The sequence below is a fragment of the Canis lupus genome, chromosome 32 (assembly GCF_011100685.1).
Source record: "Canis lupus familiaris isolate Mischka breed German Shepherd chromosome 32, alternate assembly UU_Cfam_GSD_1.0, whole genome shotgun sequence".
NCBI lineage: Eukaryota > Metazoa > Chordata > Mammalia > Carnivora > Canidae > Canis > Canis lupus.
In genome coordinates, this window is record NC_049253.1 from 10,622,260 (window position 1) to 10,648,052 (window position 25,793).

Sequence of the window (25,793 nt, forward strand, 5' to 3'; positions counted from 1 at the left end):
TATATGTATTCCTATGTTTATTGCAGCATTATTTACAGTAGCCAAGATATGGAAGCAACCTGAGTATCCATCAATAGACAAATGAATAAAAAAGATGTACATGTAAATATGCACAATGTACATATATATATGCACAATGTATTACTCAGCCATAAAAAAAGAATGAACTCTTGCCATTTGTGACAACACAGATAGACCTAGAGGGTCTTATGCTAAGTTAAATAAGTCAGAAAAAAATATCATATGATTACACTTATATGTGGAACCTAAAAAAAACAAAACGAAGGAGTAAACAACAAAACAAGCAGACTTTTAAATACAGAGAACAAACTGATCGTTGGCAAAATTGATAAAGAGGATTAAAAGGTACAGACTTCTATTTATAAAATAAATAAGTCACAGAGATGAAAAGTACAACATAGAGAATACAGTCAAAGTATTGTGGAAAGATGAAAGAAGGAAGGAAGGAAGGAAGGAAGGAAGGAAGGAAGGAAGGAAGGAAGAAAGAAAGAAAGAAAGAAAGAAAGAAAGAAAGAAAGAAGAAAGAAAGAAAGAAAGAAAGAAAGAAAGAAAGAAAGAAAGAAAGAAAGAAAGAAAGAAAGAAAGAAAGAAAGAAAAAGAAACGCCGGAACACCTGCACCCCGATGTTTCTAGCAGCAATGTCCACAATAGCCAAACTGTGGAAGGAGCCTCGGTGTCCATCGAAAGATGAATGGATAAAGAAGATGTGGTTTATGTATACAATGGAATATTACTCAGCCGTTAAAAACGACAAATACCCACCATTTGCTTCGACGTGGATGGAACTGGAGGGTATTATGGTGAGTGAAGTAAGCCATCAGAGAAGGACAAGCATTATATGGTTTCATTCATTTGGGGAATATAAAAAATAGTGAAAGGGAATAAAGGGGAAAGGAGAAAAAATGAGAGGGAAATATCAGAAAGGGAGACAGATTATGAAAGACTCCTAACTCGGGGAAACGAACTAGGGGTGGTGGAAGGGGAGGTGGATGGGGGGTGGGGGTGACTGGGTGACGGGCACTGAGGTGGGCACTTGACAGGATGAGCACTGGGTGTTATTCTATATGTTGGGCAAATTGAACACCAATAAAAAATAAATAAAAGAAGAAGGAAAGAAGAAAGAAAGAAAAGAAAGAAAGAAGAAAGAAGAAAGAAAGAAAAGAAAGAAAGAAAGAAAGAAGAAAGAAAGAAAAAAGAAAGAAAGAAAGAAAGAGAAAAAGAAGAAAGAAAGAGAGAAAGAAAAGAAAAGAAAAGAAAAGAAAAGAAAAGAAAAGAAAGGAAGAGAGTAAGAAAGAACGAATGAATAAAAGAAAGAAAAGGATGGAAAGAAGGAAGGAAGAAAGGGCAAACATCCAAAACAATCCATGATGTTTTATTGGATTAAATTGATATATCTTCCTTAACTCTTTTTTAAAAATTACGTTTTTATTCAGTATGACATTGCAGAATTTTTAAAGAGAATATAAATTAACTTTTAATAATTTAATGCTTAATTTTTCTTCTTGCATGTTTTAGCCTGCAAGGAAGATTGTTCCCAATGTTCCCATACAAAGTAAGATGGAAACCATCATGATGACAGTTCTTGACCAGTACATGAAAAATTGGCTCTGTCATTGTAGTAGTCTATTGATTAAGCTTTTTTGGCTTAATACTAATTAATTATTTGACAAATATTTGCCTTGACTTGAATATCAGAGAAAAGTTTGAGAGCTAACTCAGAACTCATTAGTATTTTCTTAGCTATCTTACTTCCTTAGAATTTTTAGTGGTTGAGAAAGTCATAAGGTTCTAGAATGCCAGCACTAGAATTTCCTTTTAGGGCTATAATTTTTTTTGTATGAAGGGGACTCAAGTATATTCTTTGAATTTAATGTAAGTTATAGCAGCATCTTGTAATTTTTCTATCCTGATTCTTCCTTATTCTCAATTTCTTTTTTATCCTACTGAACTGTTCTTTGAGAAAGTAAAGATTGTAAATCATTAGTACAGTTTGATCAAGTGTTTTGAAAATCAGAAACTATATCGTCTTTATTAGCATGGCTGTTATCCATCATATGGTAAAAAGCTGCTAGCTACAACTTAACCATTTTTATTGATTTTTTAAACACTTCTTTGATATTATGTCTTTATTGTTTAAAGACTTAATATAACAATCAGTATAATTTTGATAATGAGAACAATAGTTAGGAATATTTAATTATATGTTATTCTTTCACTGCCAAGTTGATAACTACTCTGTTTTTTGTTTTGTTTTGTTTTGTTTTTAAAGATTTTATTTATTTACTCATGAGAGACACACACAGAGAGGCAGAGACAGAGGCAGAGGGAGAAGCAGGCCTGGTGCAAGGAGCTTGATGTGGGACTCCATCCCGGGATCACGCCCTGAGCCAAAGGCAGCCACTTAACTGCTGAGCCACCCAGGCGTCCCTAACTACTCTGTTTAAATTGAGAACTTCACCCCTACACTCCCCACTTTCATTTTCTTGTATAGATAAACACACATTATTTTGCTTTTGACAAAGTGATATTTCTAAAGAACCTTCGATGTTAGGAAATTCTAGAATATAACCTTATAAAGCCATTTTTAACAAAGCCATTTTTGTTGCCTTTTTTTGCTTAGTACTAAAATTACTTTTTCATCTTGCAAACTTTTGTTTAGTAGTCATTCACAATTATTCAATAATATTATTAAAGAAAATTAATTTTGAGAAGTTACAGGAAAATGGGAATATCTGGCAATCTATTAGACATTTCGGATTTGTTCAGAAAATTAATGTAGAGATTTACAACTTCACCCTTCATTTTACACTTTGCAGCAGAAAAGTCAAACAAAATCAAGATAGAGAAAGCTTGCTATGTCACCAGCACAATGTCGAACATTAATGCTGTAACTCTATACTGGCCTGTGGTATTACTTCCACTTTGGAGCTCTGTCTTTCTAATAAAATGTGTCAGAGAAGAATGCAAAGTTTGAGTCATGGTATCTACCTCGAATCTTATATAGTAACTGTTATAATAACTCAAGATTTTTAGAATGTGTCAAATGAAATGGCATGTGCCAACAGGGTTGTAGTTTGAGAAACTGTCACAATTTATATGGGATTGCCTTTTAGGGTAGAGAGTAACACCCTTAATTGTAGCAGGGTAAAGGAATTCGAAGTCTTTATTTTTCCTTATTTTTGAAAATGTACACTATTTTGTGCAACCTCTCCTCAGATGAGAGGCTACAAACTGGTAGCTTGTGGACCAGATTCTAAGAGGAGATAAATTTTATTTGTCTTTCCCAAATTAGTTGCTAACATTTTAGTTTTGGGCAATTTCATGTAAAATTTTTTAATTAAAAAGCACTGTTGACATGCAATGTTATACTAGTTTCAGGTGTACCATGTAATTATTTGACATTTATATACATTAGGAAATGCCTGCCATGATAAGTGTATTAATATCTGTCACCATACAAGGTTACTACAATATAATTTTTTTATTCCTCTTGGAAAATTGGAATATCTGTAACCAGTGAATACACATTCTTATATAATTTCAGTTGGCTGAGGCTGAATTAAGTCTATCTTCCTTAAAAAATAATAATTTTTTAAATTTATTTTTGCCAGAGAGAGAGAGAGAGCAAGTATGTGCATGAGTGGTGGAGTGGGGTAGGGAGGGACAGAGAAGCAGACTCTCGCTGAGCAGGGAGCTGGATGCGGCACTCAATCTCAGGACCTTGGAATCATGACCTGAGCAAAGCAGACACTTAACCGACTGAGCCACCCAGGTGCCCCAGTCTATCTGCTTTAGATGGAACATGCATTCTTCATTACACACAGTGACACCTAGTTGATCTTACTTTATTTATTCACATACGTACATTGTCCCTGTTGGCATTGGAGTTTGCAATACCTGAAACAGAGATTAAGATTATTTTGCCTCTGATACTATGATAACAAAGCTCATCAAAATATGCAGACACACAGGTAACAAAACAATTAATGACATTTATTTTCCAGGAAGAAGGCTCCATTATTCCCTTTAATTTATATACCATTTGTTTTTAAATTACATAGAATTCTTCTTACATTGGTGATTGTCAATCTATGGTACTATGGAATTTTATATTTAGTACACTCATCTGTTCAAAGGTGATAATTAATACTAGTTCATCTTGCCCATCTTGCCATTTGCAGCAATGTGGATGGACCTAGAGGGTATTATGCTAAGTGAAATAAGTCAGACAAAGAAAAATACCATAAGATTTCACATATATGTGGAATCTAAAAAACAAAAGAAATTTAAAAAACAAGCTGAAAGCTGAATCTGACCTGTAAATACGGAGAATAAACTGGTTGTTGCCAGAGGGGGGGAATAGGCAAAATCGGTGAGATGGAGTAGGGGATACAGGCATCCAGTTATGGAAGGAATCAGTCACGGGAATAAAAGGTATAGCATAAAGAATATAATCAATGGTATTGTAATAGGATTGTATTGTGACAGATGGAAACTACAATTGTGAGCATAGCATAACCTGAAACTAATATAACATTGTATGTTATAACATACAAAGTTATTGAATCATTATGTTATACACCTGAAACTAATGTAACATTGTGTGTCAACTATACTCAAATGAAAAAACATAATACTATTTCAAACTTGGTAGTTTTTAAAATCAAGTATCAATATAATTTATGTTATCTTAAAGATTTTTGGGCAATTTAAGTATTAAGTATGAATTGTAGAATAACAAAATTTTCAGTTATCCCAGTTGTATATAAAATAGAATAATAAGGGATCCCTGGGTGGCACAGCGGTTTGGCACCTGCCTTTGGCCCAGGGCGCGATCCTGGAGACCCGGGATCGAATCCCACATCAGGCTCCCGGTGCATGGAGCCTGCTTCTCCCTCTGCCTGTGTCTCTGCCTCTCTCTGTGTGTCTCTCATGAATAAATAAAATCTTAAAAAAAAAAAAAAAAGAAAGAAACAATGAAGACTTTGAAGACTTGTATTTCAGAGTCATTCCTCTGAGGAAAAATTTGACCCCAAATTTCAGAATTTTCTTCGGGTTTTTCTTAAAAGTATAGATGTTGGTTTATTACTGAAGATGATATATAGTTTAGACATCTATATAGGTTGTAGTTGAAATTCATAGGTATTTAAAATCATAATACAAAGTTAGTTTCATATTTTTTATTGGACCCAAATAATTTCCTTTATAATACTAGTCAGTATACTTCTGGAAACATTCTTATTTTAAGGCACTGTGTATATTTTCTGGGTTTTTGTTGTGGTGGTTGCAGAGTGGATTAATGGAAACATCTCCCCTTATAGCACTTCTAGCAAAATAGTCTTGGAACACCAATAAAAAACAAGTTCATAAGTTGTTTAGAATTGCCTTTTATAGCTATACTGACAAATCTTAAGGAAAGGACTAATTTGGGCTAGTATTATTTGATCTTTTTTTCCCCTGTGTCCTCTTTGGTATAAAATTAAATTGAAACCTGATTTTTCTGAGTGCAGCAAATACACAATTTGAGGGTATGGTCCAAAAAAATTTTTTATTTTATTTTATTTATTTATGCATGAGAGACACAGAGAGAGAGAGAGGCAGAGACATAGGCAGAGGGAGAAGCAGGCTATCTGTGGTAGCCCAATGTGGGACTCAATCCCAGGACTCCAGGATCAAGCCCTGAGCCGAAGGCAGATGCTCAATCACTGAGCCACCCAGGCATCCCCCACAAAAAATTTTTAAAATAGCTTTAAAGGGTCCTATAAGGCAGATTATATTTTGTTTTATGGAAGAGTTGTAAGCATTTGAAACATTTCTTATATTGTTTTTAACTGCTGGGTAATACAGGAACTAAAAAATTCACTGTTTGTTAGAATTATAAATCTTTTGGCATGCCAGAAAAGGTTTCTAGATAAATCTTGATTGTTCAATTTTAAAAAGGTGCTACGGAGGCAGATGATATGGGTAACAAATTTAACTTACTGCTACATTAAAATTAATTTATCTTATAATATCAAAATAAATTCATTTTGGAGCCAGCCAATTGCCTAAAAACTCTTGCAGGGTGTTCTAAGCTCATAGTTCTTGAGTTTTGTTCAAACATCTCCAAGGACAAGGAGCTCACTCACTCTATTACAAAGCAGGTTAATAATTATAGACAATTCTGAGTATTAGCAGGCAGACTAATAATTATGGGCAGTTCTAAATATTACAAAGTAATTAAATCATTTACTCAATAAGTATTTATTGTTACTTCTTTTGAATCAACATCTGCTGTTCTGTACTTCCTCTACCTTTAGTTTTAATCTTGCCTTCTGAACTAATTCCTCTTCCACATAACAACTCTTCAGTGATTTTATAGAAACAGTGAATGAAGCTTAAGGTTAAAATGAACCCAAAGCCCTTCTCGTCCAAACCTTCACTTGCTACATCCCTTAACAATAATGGTCCAGCATAAGTCTGAATATGACTTGCAGTGGTGGAGGCTGTTAGCCCCACATGCAGTTCTAAACTTACTTAAAATAGCTCTTATATCCCATCTCCTCTTCACCTGCTCCAGCCTCAGCTCCTTTATCCATTCTTCATGTGACAATCATGTGCTTCCTTACTATCTTGGTTATTCTCTGCAGATGTTTCTGTTTCTGTCCTTCTTAAAGTGTAATATCCAGAAATTAAACACATTAATGCAGTTTGACTAAGTGGGATGTAGCCTACCTGCTTCAGTTTACATTAGTATGGCCTGGAATTAGATGAGCTTTAAACTTTGGCAGTCGTATCATATATTGATGCATACGTTATTATCAACTTAAATTCCAAAGTCTTTTTTTCTCACTGTCACTAATCCTTAGCTCCTTGATTGTGTTTTTATATAGTTTTTAATTGGATCCAAACACGGTGCTTTACTTTTATTCCCATACTATTAGTATACTCTGTATTGTTGAGATTCTCTCTGGAGTCTGATTCTGCCATCCAACAAATACTACGTCTCTTATCTGTTGCATTTTTTGGAGATCTGAGACATAGATATAATGGCTCTATGGGTGGCCCAGTGGTTGAGTGTCTGCCTTTGGCTCAGGTCATGATTCCAAGGTCCTGAAATCTTTTTTTAAAAGATTATATATACATTCCCAGTCCTATATATACAGAGAGAGAGAGACAGAGACAGAGAGACAAAGACAGAGAGACAGAGAGACAGAAGACAGAGCGAGAGAGACCCAAAGTTTGAGAAGACTAATCCAATTCATTGATACCGATGTTAAGTGTTGAATGGATCAAGACTGAGAATATGAACTATGTGACCAATTAAGCAGTATTATGCAAGAAAATTGTTCAGTTGGCTATAAACCCACTATTTTTATTGGTTGTTAGTAAGGTTTCTCACTTTAGTATCTGAGGATAATATAAGAAACCTGGACATACCTCTTGCTATAATCTGATTATACATGTGTACCCATCTATTATTTTATCTATTTTAAAAGGAAATAAAGCAACTATTTTAAAACAGCACCTTTTTTTTTCATTTCATTTAATGTTTATTAAATTAAAAGACCATGTTATGCTTTGAATTAATTCTTATAATCTGTATTAATACTTAGTTTGACTTTTCCTTCCTTTGTTCTTTCTTTCTTTTCTTTCCTTACATTAAATTATGTACATCATAACAAAGGAAATCTTACAAAGAATAGGAGAGTGGAAGGAAAATTAAGGGCACTAATCATTCACAAATTGGATAATGATGACTTGGAAAAGCTGATTGTGGTAGTTCCTTTGAAAATATTTTTTTCTTAGTGACTTTTTTGCATAATTTTCCCAACATTTAATAACTTCTGCATTTTCTAAGTCAAGAAATATGGACAATTGTACAATTAATGTTGTGAAGCTTCATCCCAGTCGTGGAAAATGATAAATTATTCCTCCTTACTTCTATGTTCCATAATTACTGATACCCCTTATCACACAAGGAGAAAGGTTGACAGTGCCTTACGTGTAAATAAGTAATTTAATTCCAGTAACAATATGGTAGGCACACATTTTGTAATTTTTTAGCCAGATGTGGGAATCATAACAGTTGTGGCTGGTGATGTGGCACAACTGGTTACTTATCTGAGTAAACCAGATGCCACCTGATTTGTAAAATGTAAACTTTGTTTCTTGTGGGTACTGAGATTGGCGACCTACTGAAGAAAAAGATATCTATGAAATATATTTGTGTTTTGGAGCCTGGGCTATTGCTTTCAGATATTCTAAGACATCAGAGAAATAGTTTTCCTTGGCCTTACTTATGTGTGATATCATCACTTCATGTGCTCAAACACAGAAAGTGGTTATTCACTTTTTTTCTTTTCTAGCAAATAAGGCAAACATTTCATTTAATGTTTATTAAATTAAAAGATCATGTGCGGGATCCCTGGGTGGCGCAGCGGTTTAGCGCCTGCCTTTGGCCCAGGGCGTGATCCTGGAGATCCGGGATCGAATCCCACGTCAGGCTCCCGGTGCATGGAGCCTGCTTCTCCCTCTGCCTATGTCTCTGCCTCTCTCTCTCTCTCACTGTGTGCCTATCATAAATAAATAAAAATTAAAAAAAAAAAAAAAAAAAAAAAAAAAGATCATGTGCTTTGAATTAATTCTTATAATCATAGAAAGAAAAAATCTTGCTTCTGTTATATATGGCAAATTCCTTTTATAACTGGACTATTAAGTATATTTATTTATTTATTTTTAAAGATTTTATTTATTTATCCATGAGAGACAGAGAGAGAGAGAGAGGCAGAGACATAGGCAGAGGGAGAAGCAGGCTCCCTGCAGGGAGCTTGATGTGGAACTCGATCCCAGGACCCCAGGATCACAACCTGAGCCAAAGGCAGATGTTCAACCACTGAGGCACCCAGGTGTCCCTATTAAGTACATTTAAATAAAGAGAGAATTGACCCTAGCAGAAATTGCAGCTACATCTTCTTTGAGCCCTCATTTTCAGTCATTTACCAAGACAAATTATTATCTACTCTTAACATTTTTGCCTGATGTATTATTATCTAGATATTTGAAATTGGGAGGTAAAAAAGAAATTGGAGGTAAAAAAGTTTGAATATGATCAGTGTAGATGTTTCAAGTAAATTGTATGTGCAAATAAATACCACTTTTAAAGAGCAAATATAATAAGCATTATAGTATGTTGCAATTTAATATTAAAAGTTACTGCATTTCATTAAATAACATTATCATCAACCACAGTCAGGAAATTAAAACCAAAAAGTAGAAAGTTCACATTATGATTTCCAATATCCATATCATTATAAAGTTTAGGTTTAATTTCACAGAAGTCAGGAAATTCTATTCTGAGATTCCCAAAGAACCCATAACTTTCACATAGATTACAACAGCCTCTTTCATTAGAAGCTCAAATCATGAGTCTCCTCCCAAATGGATCTATCACTATGGGATGCAGTACTTCCTTTTCAAAAAGGAATTACACCTTGTTCAGTTTTCCTCCTAGAGGTCCTGTATAATAATCACATTGTGAAGATTTTATGATTTAAGAACTGGTGCTCTGGATTACATGTAATTGAGGCACTGAGAACTTGTAACCCTTTCTTCAAAAGGTAATACAACAAAATAAAGTTCCTTCAGTCAAGTAACGGTATTATTTCTTTTCTGAAGCAAATCCTTTCTACACTTGTCTTGTTTCTAATTCAACATTCAAAGCACTAGATCAGAGACCTTTAACTGGTAGTCTGTGGTCCAAATCCTCCCTTCAAATGTATTCTTGTTTGGACTATAAAATTATTTTAAGTAAATTTGAATTGTTTACAAACATTTAATATCTGAAGTATTCATTTAAAAAAGAATCATTGGATTTCTGGCTTCTCTTGAAGCGTGTGAAGATGTAGCAGCCTCTGCTTTCACTTGGGGAAAAATCAGTTGAGTCCTCATTGTTTCCTTTTAGCCTGGGTTGTCTCCTGTTCAGCTAAATCTGCCCACTTCTTTCCGTCATAAACCTGTTCTTTTATCTATGTCATCGCCTGGTCCTTATAGTCGTTTGAGTTTACTCCATAGGCACAAGTGACATCAAATATAAAGATAACTATAGGGCATTCAAAAATGTTCTAAATTACAATCAATATTTTAGTTCGGTATAGAAACCTGCAAATTTCAGGGATACTTTCAAGCCACAGTCCGGTTTTATATAATTAAACTGCCTTTGGGAAAATACTAAAAATTTAGGGTGTAGGCTCAAGGGGGACATTAGAGAACAGGATCAGTTAAGAAGGTATCTAGAGTAGTTCTACTTCAAGTAACATTACTCTCTGATGAACTTGCCTAAGTACTCGGTTATCTTTTGGGGGGTCATATTGAAGAGCTCCATTATCCCAGAGGGCTATCAGACATTTGCTGTGGGCTCAAATTTATTTATGGGAGATGGTGACCTTCAGAGGTGGAGTAGGAAATACAAGGGTAACTCTCCACCCATTATAGCTGAGCCCTGTGGGACTCTCATCAGCTTTTATAGGTTGGCTTCCAGCAATCTACCTCTTTTGTGGAGGGAAGAAAAAAGGCTACCATCCAGAGAGCATGCCAAAAGAGTTTTAGAGTCAACTCAATCTAGTATCACACAAAGGAAGTTTGGCAAATACCATTAAGCCAGCCATTCAGGTTTTTAGGGAACAACAGGAGGCTTCTGATTTTTCTCCCAAAATGAAGATTGCAAAAAAAAAGTTGAATTTTTCTCACAGGCTACTGGTCAAATGATTATTTTCCCTTCAGTATAAGGTGCCCTGTCTGCTAATGAATCCTCTGTTTTCTTTATACTATCCTTTCCTGATATATGCTGTGCCCTCTCTCCCCAATGTAGACTGTTTCCTTTCAGAAAATGGATAGAGTAATATTCAAGTTGAGTTGTGTCCTTGACCTGGCACCCTCAGCTACAAGCACCCTTGGTTTTCACAGAAGCATAAATGCAAAATATTGTATTGCACACTATCATGATGCTGTACATCCTAGTGGGAAGATTCCTTGAGAATTAAAAGTTTATTAGTTTGGGCTCCATAATTAAGAACTTGTATTTCAAATGCAAATTGCATGAAATTCAGATGGGGTGGAATGTAAACTTACTTTTACATTATATTTTTTAAGTGGAGGTTGTTAAGCAAATCATTATGCAGTGTTTGGTAACCAAATGATGTTCTGAACAAGACTTCTGGAGGTTTTCTTTTTTTAATTTACTGAAAGAGCAACATTTTCATGGATCTTTTTTTTTTAATTACTTGCAAACATGCTAATTATAATGTGCTTATTTATTTTTAAAGCAATAAATTAAAAGCTATATGCTAGATAGCAATAAATTGGGATAGTTCTGATTAATATATAAAATTAAAATCATAAAAGTAAATATATCTTTAATTACTATAAGTTGGTTTAAATTATAATATATAATTCAGATTGCCATATATAATTCTAGATTTGTCAGACTAGATTATATTAACAAATTTTCTTGTTCAAAAATGAATTCATTGCCTTAACTTTTTAAATTTTACTACTCTTTCTATAATCTTTATTATGTTAAGGGAATCTTTGTCATCAACTTTGGAATGAGCTCACAATCCTTTCTCAAAATGCTCAGAGTCAAATGAGTTTCAGAATTTAGTTATTAGGCATTAGAAAGTTAATATTACTCATACATTGCATATTGTTTGACACCCTTACAGAGGCCTGAGGCACCCTATAATCAAACCATCCATTTTTGCAGTGAAACACATGCATGTTCACCCTAAGAAGAATTATTAGTGATCATAAATAGCCTCACATCTGTTCAAATAAGTTTTTGACACCAAACGAGATTGCTGCAAACTTAGAAAACCTAAGGAAGGAATGTTACTTTCAGAGACTTTGAATTTTGAGATTGCCGATAAAGGATCATGAACTAAATTTTGATTTTTAATCTGTTCTTAATTTTGCCAGGGTTGTCTTCCTCAAACCTACATATGGAACGGCACCTTTGTTTTGTAAATATTTCTGTGGCTTCCCTTACTTTCCCCTTTGAGCTTCTTTGAAGACCTTCTTTGAATACCTTGTCAACTTCTCCAGGCTCTTCCCTAAAAAATACGTGCTTCACCCCAACCAAACTCAACTTACCAGCAATCCCCACTTTCCACATCTTTGTTCACTGTATATCAGACTGGAATACCTTCTTCTCAAACCAGGTGCACACTCCACCTCAAATACCTTTATCCTAACCATCCTTCCTCCTGTGGCTCAAATCCCATCTTTTTAGGAGCCTTATTCCATTTCCCAATCAGAATGTGTTTAAATAGCCTACTGCCTGCCCCTTTAATTACAGCACTAATGTGGAATATTTTCCATATAGAATGATACTCTTGTGATAACTTGCCCTCCCCACTAGATTTAAACCCCACAGCTTTTTTTTTTTCTCACAGTAATTGGCATGCAGAATGTACTTAAGAGACATTTATTATATGAAGGAATGATTATTTTAGTTAACCTCACTCTCATTCTCATCAATCGGACCTCCCACAAGAATCCTACACCCCCTCAGCCATTGCCACTGCCCTTATCCTAACCTTTCCCACATGGAGAACAGCGCCTAGATCTCAAGGGAGTACCTAAAACAGGACCCAATCCAATCTTTGTATTCCAAGTATATATTCAGTATCTCTTTGGAAAAGAAAGATATATTTTCTCTTTAGTTTTAATATTCACCTTGATGATACTATCAGGAAGGAAAAGTATCAGTACCCTTTGAGAGTGACCAGGCACTGAGGGTCTGCATGGCCAATTCTGTTCTGCAGGTCTCACCTTAAATACCACTTCCTTGGGGACAGTCCTGCCTGACCAACTGACCTGGGTTAGGTCCCTTCCTGTGCACTCTCCTACTTTTTGTTCTGTTAGCAGTCATCACATTCGCTTTTGGGGTATGATTTTCAATCCAAAAACTCTGGTGAGTAAGCAATATGACTTAATTTTCCATAACAATTGGATTTCTGAATCTAATTTGATTTCTGAATCTGAATCTGACTTGATTTCTGAAGCTAAATCCTCCCTTCTTCTGAGCTGACAAAACAAAAAACAAACAAACATCACTTTCCTTGGGATTTCCATACTTTCCTCCTCCTTTTGGACTGACTCACACTTCTGAGTTCTTGTAGTATCAAAAGATTTGGGGTAGAAATTGAAGGGCACCTGGTCTTCAGTCATCAGTCTACACAGTTTGCTGCTGAGAAGGCAACATGGCTTGACTGACCTGCATGGGGTTTCACATATAGTGTGTTGCTGCTGCAGAGACTTGCTTCCCAGCAGCATTTCCAGGAAGCAACAATATCTTGCAGAAAAACATGGAAAAACGGCCATGTGACATGTGACACATCTAGATGCAAGAGACCATGGGCAACCTTGGGAAAGATTCCGCTGTATTAAGCATGGCACAGAAGGAGCAGAAATTTTCCTATGCCCCATAGACACAGCAGTGACACACTATATGTGAAGGGAGAGAAAAGGAGTGTATGTATCTCAAAAGAAATCCCAGTCACATTTGTAACTGCTTGTTTAACATCTGCTTTTCTTGGTTATCCTCCTAAGTTCCATGAAGCCTGGGATAAGGCTTTCTAATCTCAATGTCCAAATATTGCCTTGTTCCTAGTAGGATGCTATTAACTTCTTGATAAATGAATGAATAAATGGTAAAGAAATTCAGAAACTATGAAGGATTTAAGGAAAGTGTAATAACTAAGAGCATAGACTCTGGAGCAGGTGGTCAGGGTGTGAATCTTCTTTCTTCTACTTACAGTTAGATGGGCAAAACCCTTAACCGCTTCATGCCTCAAATTCTTCATCTGTCAAAGGGTTGTTGTGAGGATTACAAGAGTTAACGTTTGTAAAGCTGTTAGAATAATACCTGGCACATAGTATGTATCATGTGAATACTGACCATTGTCATTACCATCATCATCATTATTTATTATCTTTATTATGAGGAACCTCTAAGATGGGACTGTTCTCTTGATATTCGCTTCAGGAGTATTGTTCCAATTCGATGATAGCTAAATTTATATAAATAGAAATGACAATTTTATTTTTGTGCAGTCTCCTAGACTGCAAGGCCATTTTATTTTTCTTCCCTGTATCCCATGTCTACATTTCTATGGTTGCCTCAGAGCAGGACAATGCTTCTTTAAGAATCTTACCTCTTTTCATGGGCTCTCATCTTCTGTTGGCCTTTCATAGCTGTATATCTTTAGCAAACACTACAACACCTGGAATCTCTTATGAGATCATACATAACAAATAGAATCTTTTTCAGTATGTGTAGTTTAGGAAATTTTTCTTGTACTTTACACTTGCCAGTGTTGAAGTGTATCTGCCATCTTTCTTCTTATTCACAGATCTTTTGCAGTGTGTCTTTACTTAGCATTTTAGTAGCTATAGTATTTAATGACTTTTGTCAATGTATAGATTGTATTGTTCTCACTCTCTTCTAAATAATCTTCAAATTCAGATGTATCATTTATATGTTAAAATATACGTATAATTCCTGGAGTGAGTAGGATTAACATTTATGATAGAACCCAATAGAATGGAACTTAGGGTATCTATAAAAAAGAAAAATAACGTTTTGATCCAGTATTATATTCAACTTCGGAAGCTAGTTCTTCCCATAATTAATATTTCCATAAGCCAATCTTTTTCCATTGGTTGTAAATTCGGATTTTCATAAGTTCATGGTATTTGGTTATTCAAAGGGTTCTGTTGGCATTCAGCTTCATGTAGTTGATTTTTCTATTCAGACAAATTATACCATCTACTGCATTATGAAATGATTTAGCAGCAAATTCCTTTCTCTTAATTTCTTTTCTTTCCCAGTTTGTTTCCTAAGGATTCCTGCTGTTAAGCTAAAGTTATTCTTTTACCTAAATATTTTTGCATCCTATTACAATATTTCCCCATCTGGTCTCTCTTAGCTAGAAATCATTTTATCGACTTCTTGGAATATTCATCTTTATTTATGCTGTGCACATACCCACTGTAATGGTAATGTTATAGTGCATGATATATTTGGGGCTAGAAGAATCATGATACTATTTACATTATGGAGAAACTCAGGGATTTTCATTTCTCAGCATAACATATTTTTTCTTCCAATACGATTGGAAGGCTCCTGGTCCACCTTTATGTTTAAAATATAGTTTAATTTTTTCCTCCGTACCTCTACAACCTCAGATACACTCCCCTGTGCATATCAGTGAGCATCCACTGTTGGTGGCATTGGCCATTTTTAACGCCTAGATTACCTGTCAGTGCAACGGTGAGTAGAGGACTTCAGTTCATGTGCATTTATTTATACAGTACAATTAATAATGCAGTTTTCATTAATGAGTCATTTGCCTGTATAGGATTTTTATGAAAAAAAAAAAAAGAATTTTTATGAGGTGAGTTAGCATTCCTCCTGCTTCTACAAACACATTTTACTATTTCTCTTTGTAATTGCTTCTTCCTCTACTCATCCCTTAAATGGAAGTCTTTCCAAGAGTTGTCTTATATATCTGCTCTCTCTAGTCTCCTTACATGACTTCAGGAGGTTCTAAGACTTGTGATTCCCACCTATCTATTGACTTCTTATATGCATATCTAACAGCCATGCCTTGGTTCTTCATGGACACCTGAAATTCAACAGATCCCTAACTGAAATCATCATCCATACCTAACTGCTCCGGAAAACCCATTCTTTTCTAGTGTTTCCTCTACCATCCTCCATCGCTCGGACCGCTCACTTCCCCTCCTTCTCCCTTACGTTTTCAGCCAGACTACAAGTCTTGTGAATCTTACCTTCTTAATATTACTTGAAACTATAGATTTGTCCCTCTCTAGTTCTTGGGCACAGTCCTCAACTAGACTATTTTAAGTAGATGGGGTCTCTGTCTTTATTTTTCCTCTTGCTATACAAAACCCCATTCCCTCATTCACATGGCTTGGGAAGTCTTCCAGGGTTCCTTGAACCTACCATTAGGTATACTTTTATTTACTTTGTAGCTCGTCTCCTTCATCAAAATAGTCATTTCTCCATGTGATTACTGCGTGCTTATTTTTTCCTATTTCTCCAGTAGACGTTGACCCCTGTGAGCTTGTGGTCAGGCTCACCATTCAATCCCCATACCTAGCACAGTGAATGCTGCACAGAAGGCACTCAACAAATACTTTTTATATATTGTTGATATTTCCAATATTCAAACTGTAAAAGTAGAAAGAAATTATAAACACATAAACTGTATGATGACAAAGTCTGGAATTAGAAGTTGTGTATTAAATTCCTGGCTCTAACATTGCCTTATAGAATGCTTTTGACAAAACACGAAGTTTTCTCACTATAATGTAATCATGTAACAGCATTACTGAGTATACAATAAATAATAGCATCTTGAATTTATGGCTTCTAAGTAGTTAGAAGCATATTTTATGAAATATTTATTTTTTCATCATTTCTTTGGGGTAGGCTTGCCTCTGTTTCTAGAAGGTAATGAAGGGACATAGAGCTCCTCCTATAATGATATCAAAACACTGGTAGAAGATGGTAACCTACTTCAGTGAATGTTCGGAAGATTTGTGAAGTAGTCTGAGTAGGCTCTGAAGAGGAAATGGGTTGTGTAAGGTAGTTTTACACTCTCATACATCCAATTTCTTAAGAATTCTAAATATTTGGTAGTGAGTATTGAACACATTATTTCAGCAATTCAGCTTATTCCTGGACTTTTTCTCCATGTTTTCCTGGAGTCACATTTTTTTTCCCATACCCAGTTGAACCATCTGTGTACCAGGCAAGTTTTCCAAGATGCAAAACCAAGTGAAATATGTCCATTCCATTTATTTAGAAAGGACTATGACTAATGATACCGTGGGAAAAAAAATGGCATAGTTAACAAAAAAGTATACTCTGTGTGAACAGCCCAGGAAGCCTAACTGTTATGGCCACGTAAAGCCATGACTTATAGATAAGTATTCAGCACCAGTACTTTTCAAACTAGTTCTTCAAAGACTTTTTGTGGGAAGGATAAGGTCAATTCAGTATCTACCTATAATCTAGAGGTATCCCCTGTGAGATGAGGTTCTCTACCACCATCAAACAGTAAAATTTTTAAAAATTTGTGTAAATTTTGCATTCTACCCCATAATATGACAATGTTTGTACATAAAAATATTTAAAATTATTTAACATTAATCAAACTTGAATCCTAAGGAAGATATGCCATATTTATTACTGCCTAAAGTAACCCTATCCACCACCACCACCCCTCAACAATGGCATGTACCCTTTAAGCATTATCCCGGTTTGAAAAGCACATGGTCTTATGGTCTTATGATATTGCACCCCAGGCCATGGGCTTTTTGCTAGAATTTAAGAGAATTCTTCCACATGTCTCTTTGTACTCTGCTACATATAAGCTTCTGAAGTCCTTTTGCCTAGCTCACTAATAAAATCTTTAAAATGTAGCTCTAAGCACCTAATTGGTAGCATTTTCTGCAGTTAAGATGATTGAAGAATATAAAATCAGCTTCCTCAAATAGAGATTTTCTGTTTGATAAAAAGGATCTGTCTGAAGAGAGAATTACCTATTCACTTCCCTCTTTAGATCTCGTTAACACTGGAAACCGAACTAAGAAGTTATAAAACTAATGCTTTTTGTGAGCATTTAGAAAATATGATCAAACAACAAGCTGGTCATGCTCAGATATGAGTACAAGAAGTGAGTTATTTATATATTCAAATTTCAAAACATTTGTAAGGCCTACCATGTGTGCTGTTAAAAAGCTTTTAATTTTAAATTATTTTTGTTAGATAATCCTGTTCAAAGTGACATTATGATTTATCGCCACTAGTCAAGATCCTGATCCCTCGTAGACTTCTTGTTTGTATCTGTTTTTGTTCTTTGTTACATAAATATGAGATTTATATATAAAATTCTGACTGTGTAATATAGGGCTAATGAGTCACAGATGGGAAGATGCTGGCACATTACCATCTAATAACATTTTAAACTCATATTCCATAGTAAAACAAAAGCAAATTGTACACATCTGTTTTCCAACTTGTAGAATTTCTGAATTTGGGTAGCGTCTATGTTTCAAGGACTTTTACTTAGAAGAAAAAGAGGATACAAGTCACCTCAAAATTACCTAGACACTAAATAGCCTTATCAGAAAGGATATGGCAAAACAGATAAGATTTCCTCTACTTTGCTTCCTGAAAAGTCCCAGGCCTAAAGAATGCAAATCAAAAGCATTAGGGCTAAAGAGATCTCTTCATACCAAAACATAATTTTATTGGTTCTCTTAAAAAGAAAAATAAATCCCAAATAAGGAGGAAATAAGAGGGAGAAAAATATGCCATGATTAATAAAATTGAAAAACTAGAAACTTACTGACCTTTACTAAAAATATTCTCAGAATAGATTTGGGTGGAAGAGGGGAAGGGCAATGAGGAGGGAAAGTCTAGGAAGCTTGTAAACACCTGAGGCCATGTAAGCTGTGGTTGCTATTTATTTTATTTGTATGATAAACATGTTCTGTGTGAAAAAAGATTGGAATAAAAGGCTCCAATATCTCGTGTTGTTGAAAAAGTGCAAGTTCTCTCTCAGATCTACCCAATAAGCATTAGGCTTATTAACATGAGTTAGTACAAGTTAGTGAAGTACCAGCCTCTAAAACATCTTTCCCCTGTTTTCCCTGGTTAAGGAATTCAAAACCACTTCTCTGCTTCAAGGGGTTGTGTGAACTGTCAAGTTCTTTTGGAAAAATTATGTGACAGAAGTGATTACTGCAGAGTGTGACCATAAATCCCTCTGACATAAAATACGCATGTTATAAGAGACAGATTTCCATCCACCACCTCTGCAGGAATTCCTGAAACAGAAAAGACCTGAGAATCTTCTTATGATTGGAGAGAGAAATTTTGATATGTGGGTGGTAAGACTATCTTCTGTGAGGCAGAGTGCATTTATTCTGAGGAATATTTATGATCAGACTGCAAAATTCTGTTCACTGTTGTCCAAAAAAAATGTAATACGTGTCTGTCCTGAGTTGTAAACAGACTATCATTGGAGGGAGATTATAGTGTGTCTGATTTCCCGTACAGTATGTCAAACAAGTCAAGACTTAGAGTGAGGACAGGGTGGCATTAGATACATTCTTGTTCTGTTTGTCCATCAGTGGAATGTCTGTGTGACGTTTTGTGTCGTGTTGTTTTGGTGCTGTCCCACATCCTTAGGGTCTGCCAGGCTTCCCCACAGTTGCTGCTCTGCACAGTAATCAGATCCTCACCGTCAAGGTTTGTGGTTGGCACCCATGCTACTCAGTCAGAGCCCGCAATCAGCATAAGAGTGAGCAAGAACAGCTAAATTGGCTTGCCAAGTCCAGTTGTTCCCATTCACCATATGCATTGAGTTATTGGATCCTTGGGACCTCACCTACATCAACGAGGTCAAATATCTATTGAGAAGGAGAATCTTGAACATATAAGAGAGAAGGATGTTGAAGTCGAGCAAGGATAATGAAGAGAGGCAGCATGGCTATCTAGGACTGTGCCATATCTCTATGGTTTAATTTGAATGCAAGCCAAAACTGTGACATTTTTTGGTCAATTAAATAATCCTCAGTATTCTGGACTTGGGGTGTTTGTAAAATGGAAGTCACGTTCATGCCACGTTATGCTGGTTGACAAGTCTGACAGAAATTGAACTGGTGCTTTGTCTCTAGACTTTCTGCTCAATGTGCAGGATGCAGGTGATGGGAGCTTTCCTGCTTCTTTAATAGACAATATTAAAGAGGCCTAACACCCACATCAAAAGGATGGGATACAAAAAAGTTTCCTCTCTAACTAAAAATCTGGCCTGGCCATCCCGTTTTAGGATTATCTTTCTTTCAAGAAGAGCCAGACAGTCTGATGTCAGACACAAACACCAGTTCCATTTTGTTTAATGATCATTATAAGTCTAATGTGTATATCTTTATTTCTTTCTTGGGGCCTTCTGATGTCTATTCTCCAATTCTCTCACCTCTGAACTTCAACCTTTGACCTCACCTGACTGATCAGATGGTGTTTCCTAAAATCAATCATGGGTTTCTCTCTGCTGATCAGCAGCTCATTAAACGCCGCCTCATTAAGGTAGTGCTTATTCTTGCTCAAGTCTGATTTCTTCTTAACATTCAGTATTACTCCATTTACTGTTGCTTTACCATTTGTCTCTCATGGGTGGGGGTATTTATTTGGAAATATCCTAGAGCAAAAAGATGTCTAGGGAGCTGCATTTGCTTGAAAATGGATATGGAAGTACCAAAGTAAAAAGGTATAGAATGCCTAAGTTTTTCTTAATTAAAAAAAGAAAGGCAGCTGAAATTATATCCAGTAATAGACCCAGTTTCTAAGCTCTCTGGTTTTGGTAATTTATAAATTATTATACAGTTTGACAAGAGCTTGTATGTTTAATTTTATAGGTTATGAAAAAGTAAACACATTTGTCCAACTACAGATGCAGCCATTTTATGAAACAAGGTCGCTGTAACTGATGCAGCATTGTCATGAATCAAGTTATACAAAAGTTTTACACCAGCTCTGAATATCATGATAACTTACAACTATTTCCAAGAGCTGAGAGTGCTGGTTCCTGAGCCGCTTTGATTTTAATAGCATCTACTCAGCTCACCCAGCATGAATATTTATTTGCTCCCTGCTGGCAGGCAAATTGCCTACAGGCTTCATGTTTCTGATTGTTCTGGTTCTTTTCATAAGTGTAAATGTGGATTAGATAATACAAATTTAAAGTGTTGAAAAGAAGACCTGGGTCTTTATTTTTCATGGTCATTGTTGGTCTTTTCTTTTCTTCATTCTAGGGTGACCAAGGACAGGCTGGGCCTCCAGGACCTCCAGGCCCCCCTGGCCCAAGAGGGCCTCCAGGGGACACAGGGAAAGATGGCCCCCGTGGAATGCCAGGAGTGCCTGTGAGTTACATGTTGGGTCTGATCCTTTTAGGGGCTTTTAAGGGCTGAGAACTGGGATGGAGTGTGGTAAGGAGGGGCCATAGGGTTAAGAGGTTTCAGAAAGTGGGGTGATAGTCCCCAAGCAGAGAGGGCACTGCCCACATAATTCTGCTTTACGGCTTAATCCATGGGGAACCCACATGAACCCAAAGAGAGACTTGGAGAAGGCAACAGGAGTACATCAATGTCTTTGGCTTAAATGGGAGAATAGCTAGGTGAGAGATTGGTAACATTCTCCAAAGTATCAATGGCAGAGACAATAAAGTTCCACATGACTTAATGGAAAATGAAAGAGGTTAATCTTTTTAAAGTTTACTCCCTTATAAATAAATTGACCAAAAAAAGAAAAAAAATTGCTAATAAAACAGTATGGTTTGAGTATCATTTGTCCTTTATATGTGAAGCTTGTTAATAGAAATGATTTAAAAACAATCTCAATACTTAGATCTCAGTACTTAGTTACTAAGATGGATTAAATGTCCATAATACAGAAGTATAAGACACTAAATTTACTTTTATACTGTGGCCCTAGGACTTGAAATTCCAATTTACTGATGAATTAATTTATTTATCTATTGCTTTGACTTATTTTCATGAGTGTTTTCATAGCACAAAATAATGAAAATATCCAACAAAGTAGAATGTTTTTTAAATTAAAGAATAAAAAATTAAAAAATAATCAAAGTTTTGATATATTTCATTCATATATCCATATATTTACGTATATTTTATATCCATTATATTTTTCAGAGTCATTCTCTTTGTAAGACTATAGGGTACTGTTTTCTGACTTTCCTGAGACAACTTTCTTGTAAACTCCATTTCCCTTTCTTGAAAATGGCTGTTAATTTGTCATATGAAATGAGAGATTGACTCTCAACCTATGATTTGTTGGTCGCTTAGGAAGGCTTTCACTGAACCATCAAAGGTAGTGGTTTCATCTTGAAACTGTCTTCGAAGGTTTCACTTTTTCTTGGGATGATATCCCAAAGGATAGAGACAGCACACCTTTAGGGATATTTAAAGCTCCCCAAATAATTGCTGGTTGCCAAGAAAGATATAATGAATGTTTCCTCAACTAAGAAGAACAGTTAAAACCATTCTGATGGTACAAAATCAGTCCGCTCATTGGGTATACTCTACAGAAAATTCAAGGTATAGATTATTTTCAAGAAATTAGATAAAAGTAAGGTATGATGACAACCTGTAAATAATTTAAAAGTATGTCATCCTTTAAATAAATATAGCTTAGTCATCAGAGTAAAAAATAGAGATTTTTACACAAAAAGTATGAACAGGTTTTTTTTTTTAATTCCACAGAGAAATTGAACCAGATTTATAGTCCTGAAGTTAATTTTTATATACCATTGTAAGCACTAGAAAAATGTTTTATAACAAACAGAAATACTTATTTTTAAAGTCCAACAATTTCTATAGATATCGACATTACAAGAATGGTTTTTCCAAAAAATGTCTGTTGCCAATGACTAACAATATAATAATATGACAACATTATAAGGAATTTTGTATGAATCTGGGTGTTAGAAAACTATGACAGTGGTATGATATAGCACAGAATTCTGTGTATTTTAATGTATACTGTTAATTTTAAACATGTTACTTCTGCCCTCATTAATCCTGGAAAACCAAAATTCAAAATCAATCTTTGCTCGTTTTATTATTTAATTTCTGTACTAAGAGTAGTTGTCTCTCTGTCCTGTATATGGAAGTTCTGAGTTCTCATAAGGAGGCCCAGGTTATCATCTTTATGTCATCATAAACAGAACATAATAAATGAGATGTTACTGAAATAACAATTAAATTTTCTAGAACAAAAAAAAAAATTTCTAGAACCATTCAATGACTTACGATATAATCACTCCTACTAGTTTTATTTAGAACACATTCTTGGCATAATTCTTAAGTCTCTGCTATAATCTAGACTCATTTTATTAAATCCAAAAATGTTTATAAAGTGAATTTGAAGAAAGAACTTGGCTCTCTTTTCATTGCATTATGTTTGCATTTCTCTACTTAGCCTGAAAAGTATATTTAACATTCATGCACCCCAGTGGGTATTATGAAAAAGAAAAAAGAAAGGTTGAATAATAGTGAAAGGGAAAATAAGGGAAGGGAGAAGAAATGTGTGGGAAATATCAGAAAGGGAGACAGAACGTAAAGACTGCTAACTCTGGGAAACGAACTAGGGGTGGTAGAAGGGGAGGAGGGCGGGGGGTGGGAGTGAATGGGTGACGGGCACTGGGTGTTATTCTGTATGTTAGTAAATTGAACACCAATAAAAAAAAATAATTAAAAAAAAAAAAAAAATGAAATTGCTTTTTAATGTTTATAGCATTAATAAAAACTATCACTATTCTTTTTTAAGGGTGAACCAGGGAAACCAGGAGAACAAGGCTTGATGGCAAGTATCTCAATTTCTTTTCCTAAACTAAAAATAATGGAAGTCCAAATTATTCAAAACTGTGGTCCAGATTATGCATAACAAATGTATCATCGTATGACCTTTAACAAAAAGAGTGTAAATCAGTAAAAGTGAAAAAGGAATGTGGCCTATTATATGATAAAGGTCACAGGACAACACTCCACAGAACTAACCCAGTGGAAAAAGTGGGAGATTTTAGTTGGGAGAAATGAGGAAGGTCAAAAGATAGAATTTGCTTTATTCAAATGCTAAATTCAGAGATATGCATATTAGCTTAATAGGAATGAGTTTCAAAGGAATGAGTTTTCAAAGTTTTCAAAAATCACATTCAAAGGAATGTGACTAATTGTGAATTAATATAGTGAGCATTCCACAGGGATCCAAGAAGTTTTTGTTGTTGAATGGGTCCATCCAGAAGGAAACAGTTGTGCCTTCTTTGGTCCCTGTCATTAAAAAAGATCATGAAATGTTTCCACATGAACTTGCCCGTAGACATGCATGTCCCATTCCTCATTATTTGTTTATCCTTTGCCAGTGAGAGAGAAGTTGGGGCAGCTTGCTGAGCCTTGAAGAGTAGAATTCCTTCAACTGCCTCTTCTTGTCTCTTCCTTCCTATCTCTGGAGCCACATTTCTGACCTATTTTATGACATGAATAATATTGGGGAACACGGGCTGACATTCTAATAACCTAGATTCCAGAGGACAGCTAAGTTTTACACTTGTCCTGGGTGCAGTGATCACAATAAGTTTGATTATGTACCTTATACACAATTTGCAGCACGCAGCTTACAGGTGTTTAGGGTCTAACATTTATTTTTAAAAATTAATTAGCTAGGTCCTAGTGCAACTAACACACAGGAATACAGCAGTTGGTCAGGAATTAAAACAAATGTGTGAATGGGTTGAAGGTTAAAGGCTACTCCCTGAACAGGATGTCTTTCAACAGCTCTCCTGGGGAGAAACTCACCAAGCCATAGTCCTAGCCTTGGTGGAGTTGGCTTTGAAACATCACTGGTGAAAGGAAAGCACCCTGAAATGGAGTCTGATTCCCCCCAACCACTTGGAAATTCTTTGTTCCCAACCTATGATATCAAGAAAGAGACTTGATTCAGATGACTTGAAGGTGCGGGCACTATAATGGATTCTTTTAAAAGAAAATAAAATGAAAGAAAAACAACAAAAAAGATAGTATGTGAAAATTAAATAAAACACATGTCATCAGTGGTAATTTGGGGTACAGCATTAGTTCTCAGGGTAACAGGGTCACATGGAGTGAAGGATTCTTAGGAAACTACAATATAAATTTTGAAACTGCATTAAGCAACTGAGTGCAGCTGTAATTTCTGTCCTAGATGATGATCAAAACAGTTCTCCCAAACATTCTTACATTGAAAGCTATTTGGTATTCATAGGAGCCCATGTTTGCCCCCAGGTATGTGCATTCTCCTCAGATTTTTATCATTGACATTGGCTTTCTACCTTGATGCCCAATGCAGAATCCTAGTAAACCAAATTTTAAAATAAAGTGGATTTTTAGGGAATTAAAATCTTATCTTCCTTAAATTCATGCATATACTCTAGAATATACCACGTGAATCACAATCTAATGTCATGTCTCTACAATTCCTAACTTAATGTCATTAAATATAAATGTTTCACTGGTCCTAAATGAATTATGTGATTATCTTAGTTTGCTTTGATTTCTCATTTCATATAGCAACTTTTCAGGTGAAGATGATCCTGGATGTTTTGTGTGTGTATAAACTTTTACTTATCTTTAAACTCTTCTGATTTAGTTCATATGATCTTTTCTAGAATGCAGCTAAGAAAGTTAATTGAAATCACAAACATTCAAAGGATATGTGTAATGTAATGATCTTCTAAAGTGCTGTATTGTTTTTAAAGATATAAAACTCTTTTTTAAAAGAAAACCTCCATAATATATGTAAAGAAAAGTAAACAAATCACAAGTATACATCTTAATGACTTTTCACAGTGAGCATAACTATGGAACCACAAACTGGAGCAAGAAGTAAAATATTAGCATATCCCAGAAACCCCCCTTTCCCCTCCAGTCACCATCTGCCTCTTCCCTAAGTTCACCACCATTCTGACTTCTGCCACCACAGATTAATTCTGCCTGCATTTGCATTTTATATTAATAGAATCATACAGTATGTAAACTTTTGTGTCTGGCTTCTTTCGTTCAACATTATATTTGTGAGATCATCCACCTCTGTTTTAATAGCCTTCACAGCTGCTTAAAAAAATTATGAGGAAGAACCTTACTTC

The 25,793-nt window shown here is 35.3% G+C and overlaps 1 protein-coding gene across 6 annotated transcripts in view; it reads left to right on the top strand.

Moving 5' to 3' along the window:
- COL25A1 (collagen type XXV alpha 1 chain) overlaps positions 1-25,793 on the top strand; it is a 444,588-nt gene that overhangs the window by 299,769 nt on the left and 119,026 nt on the right. For 4 of the 6 annotated variants that reach the window (XM_038581924.1, XM_038581925.1, XM_038581927.1 and 1 more), the window contains exons 8-10: positions 20,114-20,185; positions 20,911-21,018; positions 23,444-23,479. In XM_038581924.1, coding sequence (XP_038437852.1) covers positions 20,114-20,185; positions 20,911-21,018; positions 23,444-23,479 — 216 coding nt within the window. Of the gene's footprint in view, positions 1-19,288; positions 19,349-20,113; positions 20,186-20,910; positions 21,019-23,443; positions 23,480-25,793 lie in introns of all 6 variants that reach the window. The other 2 variants (XM_038581926.1, XM_038581929.1) reach the window with 1 other exon arrangement.